This window comes from Pan paniscus, chromosome 3 (genome assembly GCF_029289425.2).
Source record: "Pan paniscus chromosome 3, NHGRI_mPanPan1-v2.0_pri, whole genome shotgun sequence".
Classification (NCBI taxonomy): Eukaryota; Metazoa; Chordata; class Mammalia; order Primates; family Hominidae; genus Pan; species Pan paniscus.
The window spans coordinates 125,938,735-125,959,516 of NC_073252.2; the positions used below are offsets into that span (position 1 = coordinate 125,938,735).

At 35.8% G+C, this 20,782-nt stretch overlaps 1 protein-coding gene across 9 annotated transcripts in view; it reads left to right on the forward strand.

Annotated features, from left to right (window-relative positions):
• LARP1B (La ribonucleoprotein 1B) overlaps window positions 1–20,782 on the forward strand; it is a 146,906-nt gene that overhangs the window by 107,681 nt on the left and 18,443 nt on the right. For 3 of the 9 annotated variants that reach the window (XM_055111823.2, XM_008976704.4, XM_055111821.2), the window contains exons 13-14: window positions 8,198–8,409; window positions 9,169–9,275. In XM_055111823.2, the coding sequence (XP_054967798.1) occupies window positions 8,198–8,409; window positions 9,169–9,275 (319 nt within the window). Of the gene's footprint in view, window positions 1–6,648; window positions 6,685–8,197; window positions 8,410–9,168; window positions 9,276–20,782 lie in introns of all 9 variants that reach the window. The other 6 variants (XM_057302155.2, XM_063603899.1, XM_008976706.4 and 3 more) reach the window with 3 other exon arrangements.

Sequence of the window (20,782 nt, forward strand, 5' to 3'; positions counted from 1 at the left end):
TTTGAGTAGAATGTTCCATATTGTCTGTTCAATTCAGTTGGTTAATGATGTTGATGAGTTCTATATCTTTGCTGATTTTTTGTCTACTGGTTCTGTCTTACTGAGAGAGGAGTGTTGAAGTCACCACCTATAATTGCAGACTTGTTTATTTCCTATTTCAGTTCTGTTGTATTTTGCTTCATTTATTTAGAAGCTCTTTTGTTAGTTCACCTTATACCCATTGGTATATTGTGTCATCTTGGTGAATTGGCCCTTTCATTCATATATGTTGTCCTTGTTTGCTTTGAAATTTAGTTTGTCTGATTTTAATATAGCCATTCCAGCTTTCTTTCATTTCTTTCTCATGGTATGTGATGTATCTTTTGCCAACTTTTTACTTTTAACGTACCCATATCATTATATTTGAAGTCAGTTTATTATAGATAGCATATAGTTAGGTCATGTTTATTATTCAGTCTGACAGTACATCTTTTAATTGGTATGTTTTGACTAATGTAATTATTGGTATGTTTGGATTTAGGTCAACCTTTTTATTATTCATTTTCTTTTTCTTTTCTTTTTTTTTTTTTTTTTTTGGCTTCTATTGCCCATTTTGTGCATTCTTTGTGTTGTTTGTAACTTTTTCCATTACATTTTAATTTATGTACTATGAATTTGGACATATATATCTTTTTTTGTATAATTGTTTTTAGTGATTGCTCTAGGGGTTGCAAAACACATACTTTTCAGTTTATTTGGAATCAGTATTTTACCATTTCAATAAGAATGTAGAAACCTAACCTCCATAGAGATTTTTTTTTTTTCCTTTCTCTCCCCACCGGCCCCACCCCAAGAGATAGGGTCTCACTCTGTTGCCAAGGCTGGAGTGCAGTGGTGTAGTCATGGCTCACTGCAGCCTCAAACTGCTGGGTTCAAGCAATCCTACCACCTCAGCCTCCCGAGTAGGTCGGACTACAGGTGCACGCCACAAAGCCCAACTAATTTTTTTATTTTTTGTGGAGACAGGGTCTCACTACATTGCCCAGATTGGTCTAGTACTGCTGGCCTCAAGAGATTCTCCTACCTCAGCCTCCCAAAGTGCCGGGATTATAGGCATGAATCACCACACTCAGCTGAAATTTCTTTATGTAATAATTGTCTTATATATCTTCATATGTTAAAAAGCCCATCAGACAATGTTTGATTGTCTTTCAAGCGTGTTTTACTTTCAAGCGTGTTTTAAATAACTTAAAAGGAGAATAGTCTATTATATTTATCTGGACCTTTACCGTTTATCTTGCTGTTCCTCTATTTGTGATGTTTCAGGTTTCCTTTTGTTATCATTTTCTTCTGTCTGAAATACTCAGGTTAGCAATTCTTTTAGAGCAGTCCAGTTGGCTATGATTTATAGTTTTCTTTCTTCTGAGAATGTCTTTATTTCACCTCATTGCCAAGGATATTTTCACTGGATAAAGAATTCTGAACTGACAATTGTTTTCTGTTAGTGATTCAAAACTGTTGTACCACTTCTTTCTGTCCTCCATGGTTTTTGGTATAATAATTTATAGTCATTCAAATTGTTTCCCTACAAGTAATGCATCTCTAGCTACTTTCAAGATTTTTTTTTTTTTCATCTGACGTTTACAGCAAGTAGAGTGTGATGTGCCTTGGTATGGAGTTCTTTGGGTTTATCCTGGATGGGATTCTGTTTCTTAAATCTGTAGGTTTGACTTTAGACAAATTTGGGAAGTTTTCAGCTATTATTTCCTCAAAAAAAATTTTTAGCCCTGCATTTCTTCTCTCCTAGACCTTTTGTTGTCTCACAGGTTCTTAAGGATTGGCTGATTATTTTTTTTCAATTTCTTTTTTTTTCTGTTGTTGAGGTTGCTTTTCTGTTTTCGGTTCAATTTCTGTTGATTCTGGCTGCTTTTAATGTTTCCTCTGTCACCTATTTTAAGCACCTTAATTACGATTGCTTTGGTGTACTTTTCATGTTTCTTGTGCTTGAACTCACTGAATTTTTAAAATATGTGTGTTTATACATTTTTAATCAAATTTGGAAAGTGTTCAGCTGTTCCTTTAAATTTAAAATTTTAATGAAAAAATTAATAGGCTGGGTGTGGCAGCTCATGCCTATAATCCCAGCACTGTGGGAGGCCAAGGCGGGTGTATCACCTGAGGTCAGGAGTTCGAGACCAGCCTGGCCAACATGGTGAAACCCCATCTCTACTAAAAATACAAAAATTCGCTGGGTGTGGTGGCGCACACCTATAATCCAAGGTACTTGGGAGGCTGAGGCACGAGAATCACTTGAACCCGGGAGGTAGAGGTTGCGGTGAGCCAAGATCAAACCACTGCATTCCAGCCTGGGTGACAGAGTCAGACTCTGTCTTAAAAAAAAAAAGAAAAGAAAATTAATAATGTTTTCCTGTTACTTTTTTCTCTTTCTCTGAAGACTCCAATTACATTTAAAATTTATATTAGGGCACTTGAAGTTGTCCCATACTTCACTAATGCTCTGTTTTGTTGTTGTTGTTTTTCAGTCCTTTTACTCTGTTTTTGTTTTAGGTAACTTTTATTCCTCTCTTCAAGTTTATTAGCCTTTTCTTCTACAGAGTCTATTTTTAATCCCATCCAATGTGTATGTGTGTGTGTGTGTGTGTGTGTGTGTGTGTGTGTATGTTTTAAAATCTCAGCTGTTGTCCTTTTCTCATCTAGAAGCTTGATTGGGTTCTCTTTTATACTGCCTATATATATATTTTAATATGCTTATGTTTTTCTGTGCTTTATTGAATACACAAAATATAGTTATGATTTTGTTTTTTTGCTAGCAAAGTGTAAATCCAGGATTTGGATTCATATCTATCTGACTGCTATAGTTCAGTGGCCAGCAAATTATGGCCCATTGGCTGAAACTAGCCTGCCACGGGCCAATATGATAACGCTGGTCATTTACATATGGCCTCTCGCTGTTTTTATGCTACAAAAGCAGAGCTGAGCTGTTTCAACAGAGACCTTATGTCTTGAAAAGCCAAAAATATTTACTATCTAACATTTGTAGGAAAAGTTTGCTGAGTTCTGCTTTAGAGGCATTTTTATTTATAAAAAACCTGAAGTGCCAGTTCTCATGTAGCATTTTTAATTTTTGACGTTCACTAAACACTAACAGCATAATATTGAGTTTTATTTTTATAAAGGCAGTGGAGACTGCAGACAAGGCTCATATGGTTCAGGTATGAAGCTGTGCAATGATCTGATTTGGTAGTGATAAAATTTGGAAAATCTTAGATAGTAAAATAGTTAGCACACCCCTAAGTTCAGTGGTTTTTACATTTAGCATGTTTAAGGTTCACCTGGAAAGCTTGTTGAAACAGATTAAAGGACTCTGTATCAACTTTCTTATTCAGTAAGTTAGGTGGGATATGAGAATATACATTTCTAACAAGTTCCCAAGTCATGCCAATAGTTCTGTTTGGGACTATACCTTGAAAATTACTGCTCTAACCCTTTTTAAGTGTATCATTTGAATTTCAGTAGATGTATAAAATTGTATACCAGCACCACAGTCCGGTTTTAGAACAATTCCATCATACTAAAGAGTTCCTCATGCACATTTGCAGTCAATGCCAACATTCCCCTTCAGCCTGAGGCAACTAGTTATCTTTCTTTCACTATGGTTTTGCACTTTTCAGAAATTTTATATAAATGGAATTATATGATACATAGTTATATACTTGGAATGTTTCACTTAACATAATATTTTTGAGATTCATCTATGTCATTGCATGTATCAGTAACTTTCTTTTATTGCTAAGTATTATTTCATAGAATGAGCATACTACATTTTTTTGTCCATTCAACATTTTATGGACATTTGGATTGTTTCTAGTTTTGGCTATTATGAAAAATGCTATTATGACTATTCATGTACAAGAGATGGCATATGCTTTTGAGCAGAAGGAAGTTTTAATATCTGGATGATATTCATATATTATCCTATGCTTGTAGTTGACAAAAAATGTTAATATGTTCTTGTTTCCTAATATATTTCCAATAATAATATTTTAATATTTACTATGAATATTTTATGTTCTTGCAATGAACTAATATTTGATAATTTTATGTCAAAATATTATAAATTGGTATATGATAGTCTATAAACATTTTGTAAAATGTTTCTTTTGAGATAATCAACATACTCTATAGATGTTGATCTTACAAAATTAATATATCTACTCTTATTGGTGGGCAAAATTCACCCTGAGCAAACCTGGAATAAAATAAGTATAAAACAAATAAAACTTAGCTTTTGATGTTGGAAATGTTCAGATACAGATAACAATAGGGAGAATTGTTTAATGAAATCCCCATGTATCCATCTCACCTAATTTCAACAATTGTTAATAGTTTGACATTCTTTTTTAATCTGTACCTTGCCTCCCAATCTATTCCTGGTATTCTATATTGAATCTCAAAATCATATCATTTCTCCTGGAAATACTTCACTATATATTGCAAACTGATGAGGACTTACGAAACAAGTATGTATGTAAATTTTTACAGCACCATTAATTCACCTAACAAAAATAGCAATAATTTGTAATATCATCTACTACCCAGTATATGTTTAGTTGTCCCTAATTGTGTGACGTATATTTTTCAAATTGTTTGATTGAACTAGGATGAAACAAGATGCAAACATTGCAATTGACTGATAACACCATTAAGTTAATCTTAATCTATAATGATTTCTCTTCCCTTGTTTTTCCATGACAATGATTTGTTGAAGAAACTGGTTAATTTGTTGAAGAAACTGGTAGGATTTCTTATGATCTGCATTTACCTGACTGTATCTTCTTCATATCATTTAGTATATCATTTATCCCATGTATTACTAATGAAGTATAAGTACAAAGGATTTAGATATAGGACTGAGTATATTCAGGTTTTGGCATGGTTTTTTTCCTAGTAGCAAGGATATTTCTTAGGAAGACTTGTCTATTTCCTATAGCATCATAGCATATCCGTCACTCCCACTTTTACTGATGCTGTGATTCATGATTTGATTCAGGTGTTGTCAGCCTGATGCTTTCATTATCAAGTTTCCCTCCAATCTTTTACCAAATGGTTTTAGCAGCTATTGATGAATATTCCCTAGATTTCCTCTATTTCAGTAGAATTGCAAAATGGTTATCTTCTAATTCCATCATTCCTTCTGCAATCCTTACATAAAATTTTTCTGTGAAGAATGTTCTTTCATCAACTCTTTGGTTACCCTGAAATTCAACCTTTACAGACAAGGAAGGATAAATGCTTGCTTCTTTCTTTTTATTCAGTTTATTGGTTTTCAAAATAATGAGTTGGTGCCCTAGGACACTCTAAATGTGACTGAGTTTTAAAGTATCATTATGAACTCATGGAGCTTATTTATTCAATGTGTTTATTAATCCATTTCGGTCATTGTTTTCAGTGGTCAAATTGTTTTATTTTTGACTGGTGGACCTCTAAGATTTACTCTTGTGTCCTTTGATTTATGCTAGTATTTTTAAAACTACTTTATTGCCTTTTGCTCAAGATTTCCCAGGCTCAGATTATACATTCTGTGCTCCAGATGTTATTTCTTTGAGGATAACTAATTAGTGGGAATTGGAATTTATAGACCATAATCTAGGTGCTAGGAAGCTTACTCTTTCTGGGTTGTTACTGTTCCTAGATCTTTGAAAATTTATTTCACAAAGGTACTGGATTTAACACATTTTTCAGTATATGTTCATGTTTTTATCTCTAGGATTGTCTCTGTCTCTCTCTCTCAATATATATATATATACACATACATATATACACATATATGTGTATATATTTATATTATATATATATAATATATATTATATATAAATATATAATATATAATATATATTATATATAAATATATAATATATAAATATATATTATATATAAATATATAATATATAAATATATTTTTATATATTATATATTTATATATAAATTTATATATACATTTATATATAAATGTATATATAAATATATACATTTATATATATACACACATATGTGTGTGTGTGTGTGTGTGTATATATATATATTTTTTAGATGAAGTCTTGCTCTTGTTCCCCAGGCTGGAGTGCAATGGCATGATCTCGGCTCACTGCAGCCTCCACCTGCCGGGTTCAAGCAATTCTCCTGCCTCAGCCTCCCGAGTAGCTGGGATTACAGGCGCCTGCTACCATGCCTGGCTAATTTTTGCATTTTTAGTAGAGATGGGGTTTCACCACATTGGACAGGCTGGTCTCGAGCTGCTGACCTCATGTGATCTACCCGCCTCGGCCTCCCAAAGTGCTGGGATTACAGGCGTGAGCCACTGCACCTGGCCAGATTGTATATATTTTTGGTATAAGGAAAACAGTATTAACACAATTCAATTAAGTTTAGCATTCCTTTGATGAGGATATATTTTTTCCCAAACATTATGTATGGTAGGCACTAGTATTCGATGCAGTTGTGGTAGTTGCTTTCTGGGAAGCAATGAGACTTACTCTTGGCATCTATGGGATGATATGTAAGAAAATAAATTTTAATTTAATAAATGAAACAATAAATGGATAAAATGCAGACACAGCACAAAAAGGGACTAATTAACTCTCTTGGCAGGAGGTGTTCAAGGAGTGCTTCACATTCCCAAGAAAGGTAACATCTGTGGTGGGTATTAAAGGGAGGCTATGATATCCTTTGCATTGGGTATACAAAAGATGCAGGAAAGGGACTTTCAGACAGAAGAAAAAGCATATGAAAAGATATGGAACAAGGAACAGGACTGACAGTTTGGTGCTATTTGTGTCACCAAGAACAAAGTGGAAAATGACAACAGATGAGGCAAAATCAGCAAAATCTCATATGCCAGGGTAAAGAGCCTAGGCTTATTCTAGAGGCAAATGGGAAACACTGAAGGATGTTAAGCAGAAATATGAAATGATCTAATTTGCTCCTCAGAATAATCATTCTGATAACAGTGAAGAAAATGGATTGGGAGAGGAAATGGCAAATGTGTAAGTTCACTTTTGACTTTACAAATTCGTGCCTAGAATAGTGCTTGGCAAATCGCGGGCACTTAGTATTTGTTGAGTGAAAAAACAAAAAGTTGTTATATGAATCAAAAAAAGTCGATAAGTCTGAAGAAAAACCACACAGAAATAGAGCCTATTTTTTTTTTTGTTGCTACTGCTTGATTCATCTGCTGGCTTGTTTGTTATCTTACCATACGATTTTCATGAACAAATCAGTAAGTAAAATAACCGAATGAAAAAAACAGTCAAAGGATTTGAATAGCAGGCTTACAAAAGAGGAAGTCTGAAGGGTAACTAGGAATATGAAAACATGCTCAATTTCACTAGCAACAACTAGATCATTTAAATCCCATGAGATGGAAGAATATTTAAGAGTTTGCACAAAACCCAGTCTTCACCAGAATGTTGAATTGGAATTCTCACATGCTGCTGGTGAGAGTGTAAGTTGGTGAAATCATTATGGAAAGTGGTTTGGCGGTCAGGAGTCATTAAGTTAGAAGATGCTTATCTCTTTTGACTCAGCATTTCCACTCAGATATAAACCCTAGAGAAATTCTTGTACCTGTACAGAGACATGTTCAACAATGTTGATCACAGCATTGTTGATTAAACAAAAAACTTTGAAATAACATAAATGTCTATCTGCAGGAGAATGGATAAATTGTGATATATTTGTACACCACATACTATTCAGCAGTGAAAATGAACAAATTAGAGCTATGTAAATAAAACATGAAAAAAGTTTACAAAGTGATATATATATATAGCATTATGTTACATAAAGTTAATTATGGAAAATAATATTACATATATGTAATAAAAGATCAAAATTCCAATTTAAGAGGCTAGTTATCTCTGAGAAGGGAAAGCAGGAGGGAAATGGGATTAGGGGAGGTTACACAGGAAGCTTCACCCTTTCTTTAAAAGAAAAAAAGGTCATAAACAGATATAGAAAAATAAAAATTTTATAAAGCTAGATAATGGTCAAAAAAGTATTTGTTATTTTTGTTTTTATATATTTGAAATGTTTTCAGTGAAAAATCCTTTGAGCTTAGAGAATTACAAAATTATCCTTATTCTCAAAGTAAAATATTTTCCTAGCATCTAAATAATTTTAAGAGTTTTTTATTTTGCAGATTTGACTGATGAATTAGCTCAGAAGTTATTTGATGTTTCAGAAATAACTTCAGCAGCAATGGTTCATTCGTTGCCTACAGCAGTTCCAGAGTCTCCTAGAATTCATCCTACAAGAACACCCAAAACACCTCGAACACCTAGGTTACAAGATCCTAACAAAACACCAAGATTTTATCCTGTTGTTAAAGAACCAAAAGCCATTGATGTAAAGGTATACAAAACAACCAGGAATATAAGGCTTGCATTTTGTATCCTTTAACATTACAGAATGAGACGTTTTAATTTCTATCACATTGAAAAATGTGTGTTATAACTTGTAATATTTCACTTAAAAATCATACTTTACCATAGTGATATTTTCTCAGGTTAGGAAATTTTTCGGTTGGGCATGGTGGTTTATGCCTGTAATCCAACACTTTGGGAGACCGAGGCAGGTGGATCGCTTGTGCCCAGGAGTTGGAGACTAGCCTGGGCAATGCGGTGGGACCCCATCTCTAAAAAAATACAAAAATTAGATGGGCGTGGTGGCGTGTGCCTGTAGTCCCAGCTACTTGGGAGGCTGAGGTGGCAGGATTGCTTGAGCCTGTAGGGGTCAGGGCTGCAGTGAGCCATGATGATGCCATTGCACTCCAGCCTTGGCAACAGAGTAAGACCCCATTTAAAAATAAACAAACAAAAACCTTTTTTACAATTGGATAGTGTAATTAAAGACGAACAGTAAGTATAATGAAGAATCACACTAAGCTGCACTTCATTTCATCTTTGTGTCACAAACCTACCAAAGGACTTTATTTATTAAGTTTTGTAACTTGTGTGTGAGATTTTTGAGTTTTATGACTTCATATGATTTCACAATGTGTTACCTACAGTATGAAAATGTTTGAGTTCATTTATAGTCAGAGGGTTTTAATTTACTTGTGAAGTTCACACTATTGAAACTAATTGCAATGCTTGACTTTATTTTCTTTAGAGTCCAAGAAAGAGAAAAACAAGGCATAGCACAAATCCCCCTCTAGAGTGTCATGTTGGTTGGGTAATGGATTCCAGAGACCATGGGCCAAGAACATCCTCTGTCAGGTACTATATTTCTCAAACATTACTTTTTTTGTTCGTGATTTGAAGTTTTTTGAAAACAGTTACTAATTGGATATTTCAAAATATTTAAAAATTAATATGTTAGCAAATTATAGAGCAATGAAAATGGTACAAATAAGCCAAAGAAGAGATAAGTTTTACAAGTATGTTAAGGAAATAATCCAGTTGGACAGTTTTTTTTTCCCATTTAAATTATTTTTCACAAATGTGAACTCTTAGATTTATAAACTATGTAGGTCTATGAAAGTTATTATCTTTGGAAAGATCCCAGAGTCTTAGTGGCATTTAATAGGTTCTTAGTAGATATTTATTGAGGACATTAATGTGCTAAACAAACAACTCAAACTGTATAAATAATATGGAAATGAAGCATTGTTATTTTGCTTTTTTCCCCCTTTTTTGAAAATCATTAAGATTAGCTGATTATTAGCAGGAATTTTTTTTTATAAGAAAGAAGAAAATTAATTAAAAAAAAAAGAAGTCTAGAGCAAATCTCTTAGAGTGCCAGTGATCTGCAAAGCACTATGGTATGTTTTGTCCTTCAGAGGGGTTGCAGAGGTGATTTATTGCTTGTTGCTTTGTGATGCTTTTTTTAAAATAAAAATAGAGACAGAATCTTGCTCTGTTACCTAGGATGGTCTCAAACTTCTGGCCTCAAGCAGTCCTCCTACCTCAGCCTTGTAAAGTGCTGGGATTACAGGCATGAGCCACCTCACCCAGCCTGTGTTTCTTAAAAACCATTTTGTGTTTATACTAGATATTTTCAGAATAATTAACTGATAGTTTTTCCATTTGAAAACTTTGGGAAAATATGTTTTTGACTGGTTACTAGAAAAGAAGGATTAGTTCGTTTCATGAAAAGAAATGCTAGGGAGTTTATCATGCTCTCAAAACCTTGAAATCTGTCTTGTTAGTGATACACATTTGATTATTTTACATTGTTCTTACTAGCTATATTGTCTCTAAAAGATAAAAAGTGTGTATGTTCTTCTGCACACCTGTGGTATACTAATAGTTATTTTGGGGTTATAAGTGATTTTTCAGTTTTTTTCCCCAGAGTATTTCTTTTTATTGGAGCAGTATATGTAGAGATCAACAACAATGGAAAATGTTTAATTTACCTAATGAAGGACATCTTGTCTTTGTTGCTTCCAAGTTTTGGGAATTATGAATAAAGCTGCTATAAACATCTATGTAAAGGTTTTAGTGTGGACATATTTTTAAATCCCTTAGATAAATACTAAGGAGCATGATTGCTGGATTGTATAATAAGAATATATTTAGTTTTGTAAGAAACTGCCAAACTGTTTTCCAAAGTGGCCCTATCATTTTGCATTCTCACCAGTAATGTTTCTTTTTAACCTTGGTAATGTCTTGTTTTGAAGTCAGCCTTGTCTGATATTTATATAATTATGCCAGCTTTCTTTAGATGAGTGTTTGCCAGTGTATCTTTTTCTACCTTTTTACTTTTAAGCAATCTCTTTGTTTTAAAGTGGGTTTCATGTAGGCAGCATATATTTGGGTCTTTCTTTGCTTTTTTATAACCCAGTCTGATAATGTGTTGTTTAATTAGTATGTTTAGACCATCCACATTTAGTGTAGTTATTGATGTGGTTGGATTTAAATCTATCATTTATTTTTCTCATCCATTCTTTTTTTTTTTTTTTCTTTTGAGACTGAGTCTCACTCTGTCTCCCATTCTGGAGTGCAATGGCATGATCTTGGCTCACTTCAACCTCCGGCTCCCAGGTTCAGGTGAGGACTCAACCTCCTGAGTAGCTGGGATTACAGGTGCCTGGCACCACGCCCAGCTAATTTTTGTATTTTTAGTAGAGATGGGGTTTCACCACGTTGGCCAGGCTGGTCTTGAACTCCTGACCTCAGGTGATCCACCTGTCTTGGCCTCCCCAGGTGCTGGGATTACAGGCATGAGCCACTGCGCCCAGCTGTCTCATCTATTCTTCATTCTTTTTTCTCTTTTTCTGCTTTCTTTTGGATTGAGTTTTTATAATGATCCTATTTTATCTCTACTATTGACTTATTAGTTATGTCTCTTTTTTATTTTTTACTGATCCTCTAGGATTTACAGGTATACTTTGTTTTGTTGTGCTTCATAGATACTGTTTTTCACAAAGTGAAGGTTTGTGGCACCCCTGTGTTGAGCAAGTTTATCAATGCCCTTTATCTAACAGATGTACTCAATTCATGTCTCTGTGTCACCTTTTGGTAATTCTTGCAATATTTCAAACTTTATTATTATTATTATGTCCTTTTTTTTTTTTTTTTTGAGACGAAGTCTCGCTCTGTCACCCAGGCTGGAGTGCAGGGGTGTGATCTCAGCTCACTGCAAGCTCTGCCTCCTGGGTTCACGCCATTCTCCTGCCTCAGCCTCCTGAGTAGCTGGGACTACAGGTGCCCGCCACCACGCCTGGCTAACTTTTTTTTTTTTATTTTTTTAATAGAGACGGGGTTTCACCGTGTTAGCCAGGATGGTCTCAATCTCCTGATCTCGTGATCTGCCCGCCTTGGCCTCCCAAAGTGCTGGGATTACAGGCATGAGCCACTGCACCCGGCCTTTTTTTTTTTTTTTTTTTTGAGACAGAGTCTCACTCTGTTGCACAGGCTGGAGTTCTGTGGCACAATCATGGCCCACTGCAACCGTAACCTCCCAGACTCAAGTGATCCTCCCACTTCAGCCTCCTGAGTAGCTGGAACTACAGTTGCATGCCACCATATCCAGCTAATTTTTTTATTTTTTATAGAGATGGGGTCTCTGCTGTCTGGGCTGGTCTTGAATTCCTGGACTCAAGCAGTTCTCCTATCTCGGCCTTCCAAAGTGCTGTGATTACAGACATGAACCACCATGCCCAGCTACTATTTTGTATTTTATGGTGATCTGTGATTAGTGATCTTTGATGTTAACTATTGTAATTGTTTTGGTACACCATGAACCATGCCAGGATAAGACGGTGAACTTAATAAATATTGTATGTTTTCTGGCTGCTCCACTCACTGGCCATTTCTCCATCTCTCCCCCTCTTCTTGGGCATCCCTGTACCCTGAGAGACAAAAATGTTGAAATTAGACCAACTAATAACCCTACAGTGGCCCCTAATTGTTCAAGTGAAATTAAGAGTCAAAATTCTTCAAAATTAGGAATGCCATCATTAATGAGGAAGGCATGTTGAAAGCCCCAAGACAGGCTGAAAACTAGATCTCTTGTGTCAAACAGCCAAAATATGAAGGCAAAGTTTTTGAGGGAAATTAAAAGTGCTACTCCAGTGAATACACAAATGATAAGAAAGTGAAACAGTTTTATTGATGATAGGGATAGAGTTTGAGTGGTCTGGATAAAAGATCAAACCACCCCCAATATTCCCTTAAGCCAAAGCATAATCCAGAGCAAGGCCCTGACTCTCTTCAATTCTCTGAAGACTGAAAGAGGTGAGGGAGGTGCAGAAGAAAAGTTGGAAGCTAGCAGAAGTTGGTTAATGAGGTTTAAGAAGCTGTCTCCATAATATAAAAGTGCAAGGTGAAGGAGCAAGTGCTGATGGGGAAGGTGCAGCAAGTTTTAAGGAAGATCTAGCTAAGATAATAAAAGTGGCTACATTTGTGCAGGTCTAGATCTGAAAAAAAAGTGTGGCTACCTTAAACAATAGATTTTCAGTGTAGACAAAACAGCCTTCTATTGGGAGAAGAAGCCATCTAGGACTTTCATAGTTAGGAAGGATTTGGCTTCAGAGCTTCAAGGGATGGGGCTGACTCTCTTGTTAGGGGCTAATGCAGGTGGTGACTTTAAGTTGAAGGCAATGCCAGGGCTCTTTTGAATTATGCTAAATCTACTAATCTGCTTATGCTCTATAAATAGAACAACAAAGTCTATGTGACAGCACATCTACTTACAATGTGGGTTACTAAATATTTTAAGCCCACTGTTAAGACCTACTATTTAGAAAAAAAGATTCCTTTCAAAATATTACTGCTCATTGACAGTGTACGTCATCACCCAAGAACGCTGATGAATATATACAAGGAGATTAATGTTTTTTTCATACCTGCTAACACATTTATTCTGCAGTCCATGGATTCCAAGGAGTCATTTTAACTTTCTAGTCTTATTATTTAGAATATTCATATATAGTCTATTCATAAGGCTATAGCTGCCACAGCTAGTCATTCCTCTGTTGGACCTGAGCAAAGTAAATTGAAAACATTCTGGAGAGTATTCACCATTCTACATGCCATTAAGAACATTGGTGATTCATAGGAGGAAGTCAAAATATCAACATTAACAGGATTTTAAAAGAAGTTGATTTCTACCCTCATGGATGACTTTGAGAGGCTCAGACTTCAGTGGAGGATTTAATTACAGATGTGGTGGAAATAGCAAGAGAAGTAGAATTAGAAGTGGAGCCTGAAGATGTGACTGAATTGCTGCAATCTCACGATAAAACCTGAAAGGATGAGGAATTGCTTCTTATGGATAAGCACAGAGAGTAGTTTCTTGAGATAGAATCTACTCCTGGTGAAGATTCTGTGAACATTGTTGAAATGACAACAACAGATTTAGAATATTATATAAAGCAGTGGCAGGGTTTGAGAGGACTGACTCCAATTTTCAAAGGAGTTCTACTGTGGGTAAAATGCTATCAGGACAGCATCCATGCTACAGAGAAATCTTGGGAACAGAAGAGTCAATCAATGTAGCAAATTTCATTGTTGTCTTATTTTAAGAAATTGCCACAGCCATTCCAACTGTCAGCAACCACCACTCTGATCAGTCAGCAGCCATCAGCATCGAGGCAAAACCCTCCACCAGCAAAAAGACTATGACTTGCTGAAGGCTCATATGACCATTAGCATTTTTAGCAATACAGTTTTAAAAAAAATTGATACATAACAGTTGTACATATTTTGGGGGTGCATGTGATATTTTGATACATGCATACAATGTGTAATGATCAAATCAGGGTAATGGGGATATCAATCACCTCAAACATTTTTCTTTATTCTGTTCCATTTTTTTCCTTTTCTTTTTAAAATCTTTTTGCATACCAATCTTCTAGCTATTTTGTACTATACAATATGTTATTGTTAAGTATGGTTATTCTACTGTACTATAAAACACTAGGTCTCATTTCTGGTATTAACTGTATTTTTGTACCTGTTAAATAACTGCTTTTCACCACCCTTCCCCCTACCCATTCTAGTCCCTGGTAAGCACTAATCAACTCTCTTATCTCTATGAGATCTACTTTTTTACCTCCCACTTATTAGTGAGAACATGTGGTACTTATCTTTCTGTGCCTGGCTTATTTCATATAATATAATGACTTCCAGTTCTATCTATGTTTCTGCAAATGACAGAATTCTTTTTTATGGCTGAATAGTATTCCATTGTGTATGTGTGTATGTTTATGTATGTGCCTATGTATGTATGTGCATATATTTACACATATATACATATATACACATATACATACACGTACATACACATATATATACCCATATATAAAATTTTCTTCATTCATCCATTGATAGACACTTAGGTTGATTACATGTCTTGGCTATAGTGAATAGTGCTGCAATAAACATGGAAGTGCAGCTGTCTCTTCGATATACTGATTTCCTCTATTTTGGATATATATCCAGCAGGGAGATTTCTGGATCATATGGTAGTTCTGTTTTTGTTTTTTGAGGAACTTCTATTCTGTTTTCTGTAGTGGCTGTACTAATTTACATTCCCACCAATGGTGTGTGAAGCATTCTCCTTTCTCTGCATCCTTGCAACATCCATTAATTTTTGTTTTCTTGATAAAAGCCATTTTAACTGGGGTGAGATGCTTTATCATTGTGTTTTGATTTTCTTTATCTTCTTGATAATTAGTAATGTTGAGCATTTTAAAATATACCTGTTGTCCAGTTGATGTCTTCTTTGGAGAAATGTCTATTAGATCTTTTGTCAGTTTTAAAATGGGATTATTTGTGGGTTTTTTTTTTTTCTACTGAGTTGTTTGAGTTCCTTGTATATTCTAGTTATTAGTCCTTTTTTGGATGGATAGTTTGCAAATATTTTCTCCTATTCTGTAGGTTGTCTCTTCACTTTGTTGATTCCTTCATGTGCTGTGCAGAAACTTTTTTGCTTGATATAATCTCATTAGTCTATTTTTGCTTTTGTTCCTTGTGCTTTTAGCGTCTAACACAAAACATCTTTGCCTAGACCAATGGCCTAGAGTGTTTTCCCAATATTTTCTTCTAGTAATTTCATAGCTTTGGGTCCTAGTTTAAGTCTTTAGTCCATTTTGATTGGTTTTTTGTAGAGAGAGGTCTAGCTTCATACTTTTGCATTACGGTTATTTAGTTTTCTTAGCACCACTTATCGAAGTGACTGTCCTTTCTTCAATGTATGTTCTTGGTACCTTTGTCAAAAATGAATTGGCTGATAATGTGTAGATTTTTTTCTAAATTTTCTATTTTGTTCCATTGGTCTATGTGTCTGCTTTTACACCAGTACCATGCTACCTTGGTTATTATGGCTTTGTATTATATTTTGAAGTTGGGTAGTGTGATGCCTCTAGCTTTATTCTTTTTGCCCAGAATTAATTTGATTTTTCACAGCCTTTTGTGGTTCTGTATAAATTTTAGGATTGTTTTTTCTATTTCTGTGAAGAATGTCATAGGTATTTTGATAGGGATGGAATTAAATCTGTAGAAGTTGCTGCGTAGTATTGAGATTTTAACAATGTTAATTTTTCCAATCCATGAGCATGTGCTATCATTCCCTTTTTTTGTGTGACCTCTTTAATTTCTTTCATCTGTGTTTTTTAGTTTTCTTTGTAGAGATCTTTCACTTTGGTTACACTTATACCTAGATACTTTATGTATTTTTGTAGCTGTCTTGATTTCTTTTTCAGTGTGTTTGCTTTTGGCATATATAAATGCTACTGTTTTTTTGTATATTGATTTTGTATTGTGCAACTTTACTGAATTGACCTAGATTTTTGGTGGAGTCTTTAGATTTTTCTAAATATAATATCAGATCATCTGCAGGCAAGGATAATTTGACTTCTTCTTTTCCAGTGTGGATGCTCTTTCTCTTGCCTAATTGCTCTTGCTAGGACTTACAGTACTATGTTCAATTAAAGTGGTAAAGTGGACAACCTTGTGTTATTCCAGATCTTAGAGGAAAGGCCAAGTGCTCATGTCTAAGACAATGAGAAAAACACCTTGTAGGCATTTTAGAGACCTCCCGCCGCAGGACCAGAGGCCTAGGAGGACAGAATGGGGCCCTGTGCAACCTTGGGAAACTGCTCCCTGCATTCCAGCTGCTCCAGCTGTAGCATGGCTAAAAGGGGTCCAGATACAGCTTGGGGCTGCTGCTTCAGAGGGTGCAAACCATAAACCTTGGCAGGTTTCATGTGGTATTAAGCCTGCAGGTGGTGCACAGAATGCAAGAGTTGAGGCTTGGGAGCCTCTGCCTATCTTTCAGAGGATGTATGGAAAATCCTGGATGTCTAGACTAAAGCCTGCTGTAGGGGCAGAGCCCTCATGGAGAACCTCTACAAGGACAGTGCAGAGAGGAAATGTGGGGTTGGATCCCTCATACAGACTCCCCACTGGGGCACTGCCTAGTGAAGCTTTGAGAAGAGGGCCACTGTCCTCCAGACCCCAGAATGGTAGATCCACTAGCAGCCTGCATCCTCAGCCTCGAAAAGCCACAGGCACTCAGTGCCAGCCCTTAAGAGCAGCCATGTGGGCTAAACCCTGGAAAGCCATAGGCATGGAGCTGCCCAAGGCTTTGTGAGCCCACCCCTTGCACCAGCATACCCTGGATGTAACATATGGAGTCAAAGGATATTATTTTGGAACTTTAAGATTTAGTGATTGCCCTTCTGGGCTTTGGACTTGCATGCAGCCTGTAGCCCCTTTCTTTTGGGCTATTTCTTCCTTTTGTGTATTTACCCAAGGCCTATACCTCCATTGTATCTTGGAAGTACCTACCTTGTTTTTGATTTTACAGGCTCATAGGTGGAAGGGACTAGCCTTGTCTCAAATGAGACTTTGGACTTTTGAGTTAATGCTAGAATGAGTTAAGACTTTGGGGGATTGTTGGGAAGACATGACTAGATTTTGCAATGTGAGAAGGACATGAGATTTGGCAGGGGCCAGGGTAGAATTATATGGTTTGGATCTATGTCCCCACCCAAATCTCATGTTCAATTGTAATCCCCAGTATTGGAGGTGGGGCCTGGTGGGAGGTGATTGGATCACCGGGGCAGTTTCTCATGGTTTAACACCATCTGCCTTAGAGTTGTCATTGTGATAGTGAGTTGTGAGATCTGGTTGTTTAAAAGTGTGGCACCTCCACTGTCTCTGTTCCTCCTGCTCCAGCTATGTGAAGTGCTGCTCCCCCTGCCTTCCACCAGGATTGTAAGTTTTCCTAAGGCCTCCCTAGAAGCTGAGCCAGCATCATGCTGTACTGCCTACAGAACCATGAGCCAATTAAACCTCTTTCCTCTATAATTTACCCAGTCTCGGGTATTTTTTTTTTTTTTTGAGGTGGAGTTTTGCTCTTGTTGCCCAGGCTGAAGTGCAGTGGCGTGATTTCAGCTCACTGCAACCTCCGCCTCCCGGGTTCAAGTGATTCTCCTGCTTCAGCCTCCTGAGTAGCTGGGATTACAGGCATGCACCACCATGTCTGGGTAATTTTTGTATTTTTAGTAGAGATGGGGTTTCTCCATGTTGGTCAGGCTGGTCTTGAACTCCCGACCTCAGGTCATCCCCCTGCCTTGGTCTCCCAAAGTGCTGGGATTACAGGCATGAGCCACTGCGCCTGGCCAGGTATTTCTTTATAGTAATGTGAGAACAGCCTAATACATCTAGCTGAAGGTTTGTTGATTTTGTTTATCTTTTCAAAAAACCAACTTTTCATTTCATTGATTTTTTGTACTTGTTTTAGTCTCAATTTTATTTATTTCTGCCTTGATCTTTATTGTTTCTTTCTACTAATTTTGGGTTTGATTTGTTCTTTTCTAGTTCTTTTAAGTACATCGTTAGGTTGCTTATTTGAAACCTACTTTTTTGATGTAGGCATTTATTGCTATAAACTTCTCTCTTAGTACTGCTATGCTGTATCTCATAGGTTTTGGAAAGTTACGTTTCCATTTGCATTTGTTTGAAGACATTTTGAAGTTTTCTTCTTAATTTCTTTATTAATCTGTTGATCATTCAGGAGCATGTTGTTTAATTTCCACGTTTGTGTAGATTCCAAAATTCTTCATGTTATTGATTTCTATTTTTATTCTGTTGTAGCCAGAAAAGATACTTGATATGATTTTGACTTTTTTAAATTTGTTGAGACATGTTTTGTAGCCTAACATATGTTTTATCCTGGAGAATGTTCGATGTGCTAATGAGAAGAATGTGTATTCTGCAGTAGTAGGTGAAATGTTCTATAAATGTCACTAGGTCCAGTTGGCCTAGGTGTAGTTTAACTTCATTGTATCTTTGTTGATTTTCTGTCTGGATGATCTGTCCATTATTGAGAGATGGGTGTTGAAGCCCCCTGCTATTATTTGTATTATAGTCTATCTCTCCTCTAGATTTATTAATGTTTACTTAATATATCTGGGTGCTCCAGAATTGGGTGCATATATTTATAAATTGTTACAGCCTCTTGCTGAATTGATCCCTTCCTTTATCATCATACAGTGACCTTCTGTGTCCTTTTTTTTTTTTTTTTACAGACTTTCACTTGTTCTATTTTGTTTGATACAAGTATGGCTACTTTTTTTTTTTTTTTTTTGCTTCCATTTGTGTGGAATGTCTTTTTCCATTCTTCATTTTCAGACTATGTGTGTCTTTATAGGTGATTTGAGTTTCTTGTAGGCAATATATAGTTGGATCTTGTTTCTAAAAGTTTTTCACTCAGCCATGCTTATATTTTTTGGTTGGAGAATTTAGTTCATTTACGTTCAGTATTATTATTGATAGATAAGGACTTACTACGCAGTATGTCATTACTTGGTTTCTGGTTGTTTTGTAACTCCTCCCTTACTTCCTTCTTACTGCCTTTGTTTGTGATTAAGTGGTTTTTCTCTGGGAGTATGTTTTAATTCATTGCTTTTTATTTTTAGTGTATCTATCATAAGTCTTTGCTTTGTGGTTACCATGAGGCTTACCAAAGCTATAGCTATAAGTTATTTTAAACATATGACAACTTAACTTTGATCACAAAGAAAAGGAAAGAATCAAGGGAAAAACTAAAAAACTCTACACTTTAACTCCATCCTCCCACATTTTGACATTTTGTTGTCTTAATTTACATCTATTTGTCTTCCCTATCTCTTAACAGGTTGCTGTTAATATTTTCAGTAGATTTGTCTTTTAGTCTTCATATTAGAGATATGAATGGATTACATGTAACAATTACTGCATTAGAGCATTCTGAATTTGTCTACTTTTACCAGTGAGTTTTATACCTTCAAACATTTTTGGTTTTGCACATCAAAGTTTGTTTTCTTTCAAATTAAAGAACTCCCTTTAGCATTTCTCAAAAGATGGGTCTAGTAGTGATGAATTCCCTTAGCTTTTGTGTAGGAAAGACTTTATATCTCCTTCCTGTTTGAAGGAAAACTTTGCTGGGTACAGCATAGTTGGTTGGCAGGTTTTGTTTTTGTTTCCATTTATCCTGTAGCACTTTGAATGTGTCACTTAACTCCCTCATGGCCTGTTTGGTTTCTGTTGAAAAGTCTCTTTCCAAAAAAATCAGAGCTCTTTTATATGTTCTTTTATTTTTTTTCTCTTGCTGTTTTAAGGATCTTCTCTTTGTCCTTGACATTTTCAGGTTTGATTATTATTTGCCTTGGGATACTCTTATTTGGATTGAATATTGATATGGTTTGGCTTTGTGTTCCCACCCGTCTCATCTCGAATTGTAATTCCCATAATCCCCATGTGTCAAGGGAGGGACCTGGTAGGAGGTGATTGGATCATGGGGGCAGTTATCCCATGCCGTTCTTGTGATAGTGAGTGAGTTCTCACAAGATCTGATGGTTTTATAAGTGTTTGACGGTTTCTCCTTCACACATACTCTGTCTCACCTGCTGCAGTGTAAGGGTGCCTGCTTCCCCTCCCACCATGATTGTAAGTTTCCTGAAGCCTCCCCAGCCATGTGGAACTGAGTCAATTAAACCACTTTCCCTCATAAATTACCCAGCCTCAGGTATTATTTATAGCAGAGTGAAAATGGACTAATAAAAATATATTTGGTAATTTCTGACCTTCTGTACCTAGATATTTATATCTTTCTTTAGATTTGGAATGTTTTCTGTTATTTCTTTGAATAAGCTTACTACTCCTTGCTCTTAACTCATCATTGAATGCCAGTGGCTCTTACATTTGTTCTTTTGAGATTATTCTTTATATCTTGCAGGTGTTCTTCATTCCTTTTTTTTTCTCCTCTGACTGTATTTTCCAATAGGCTGTAT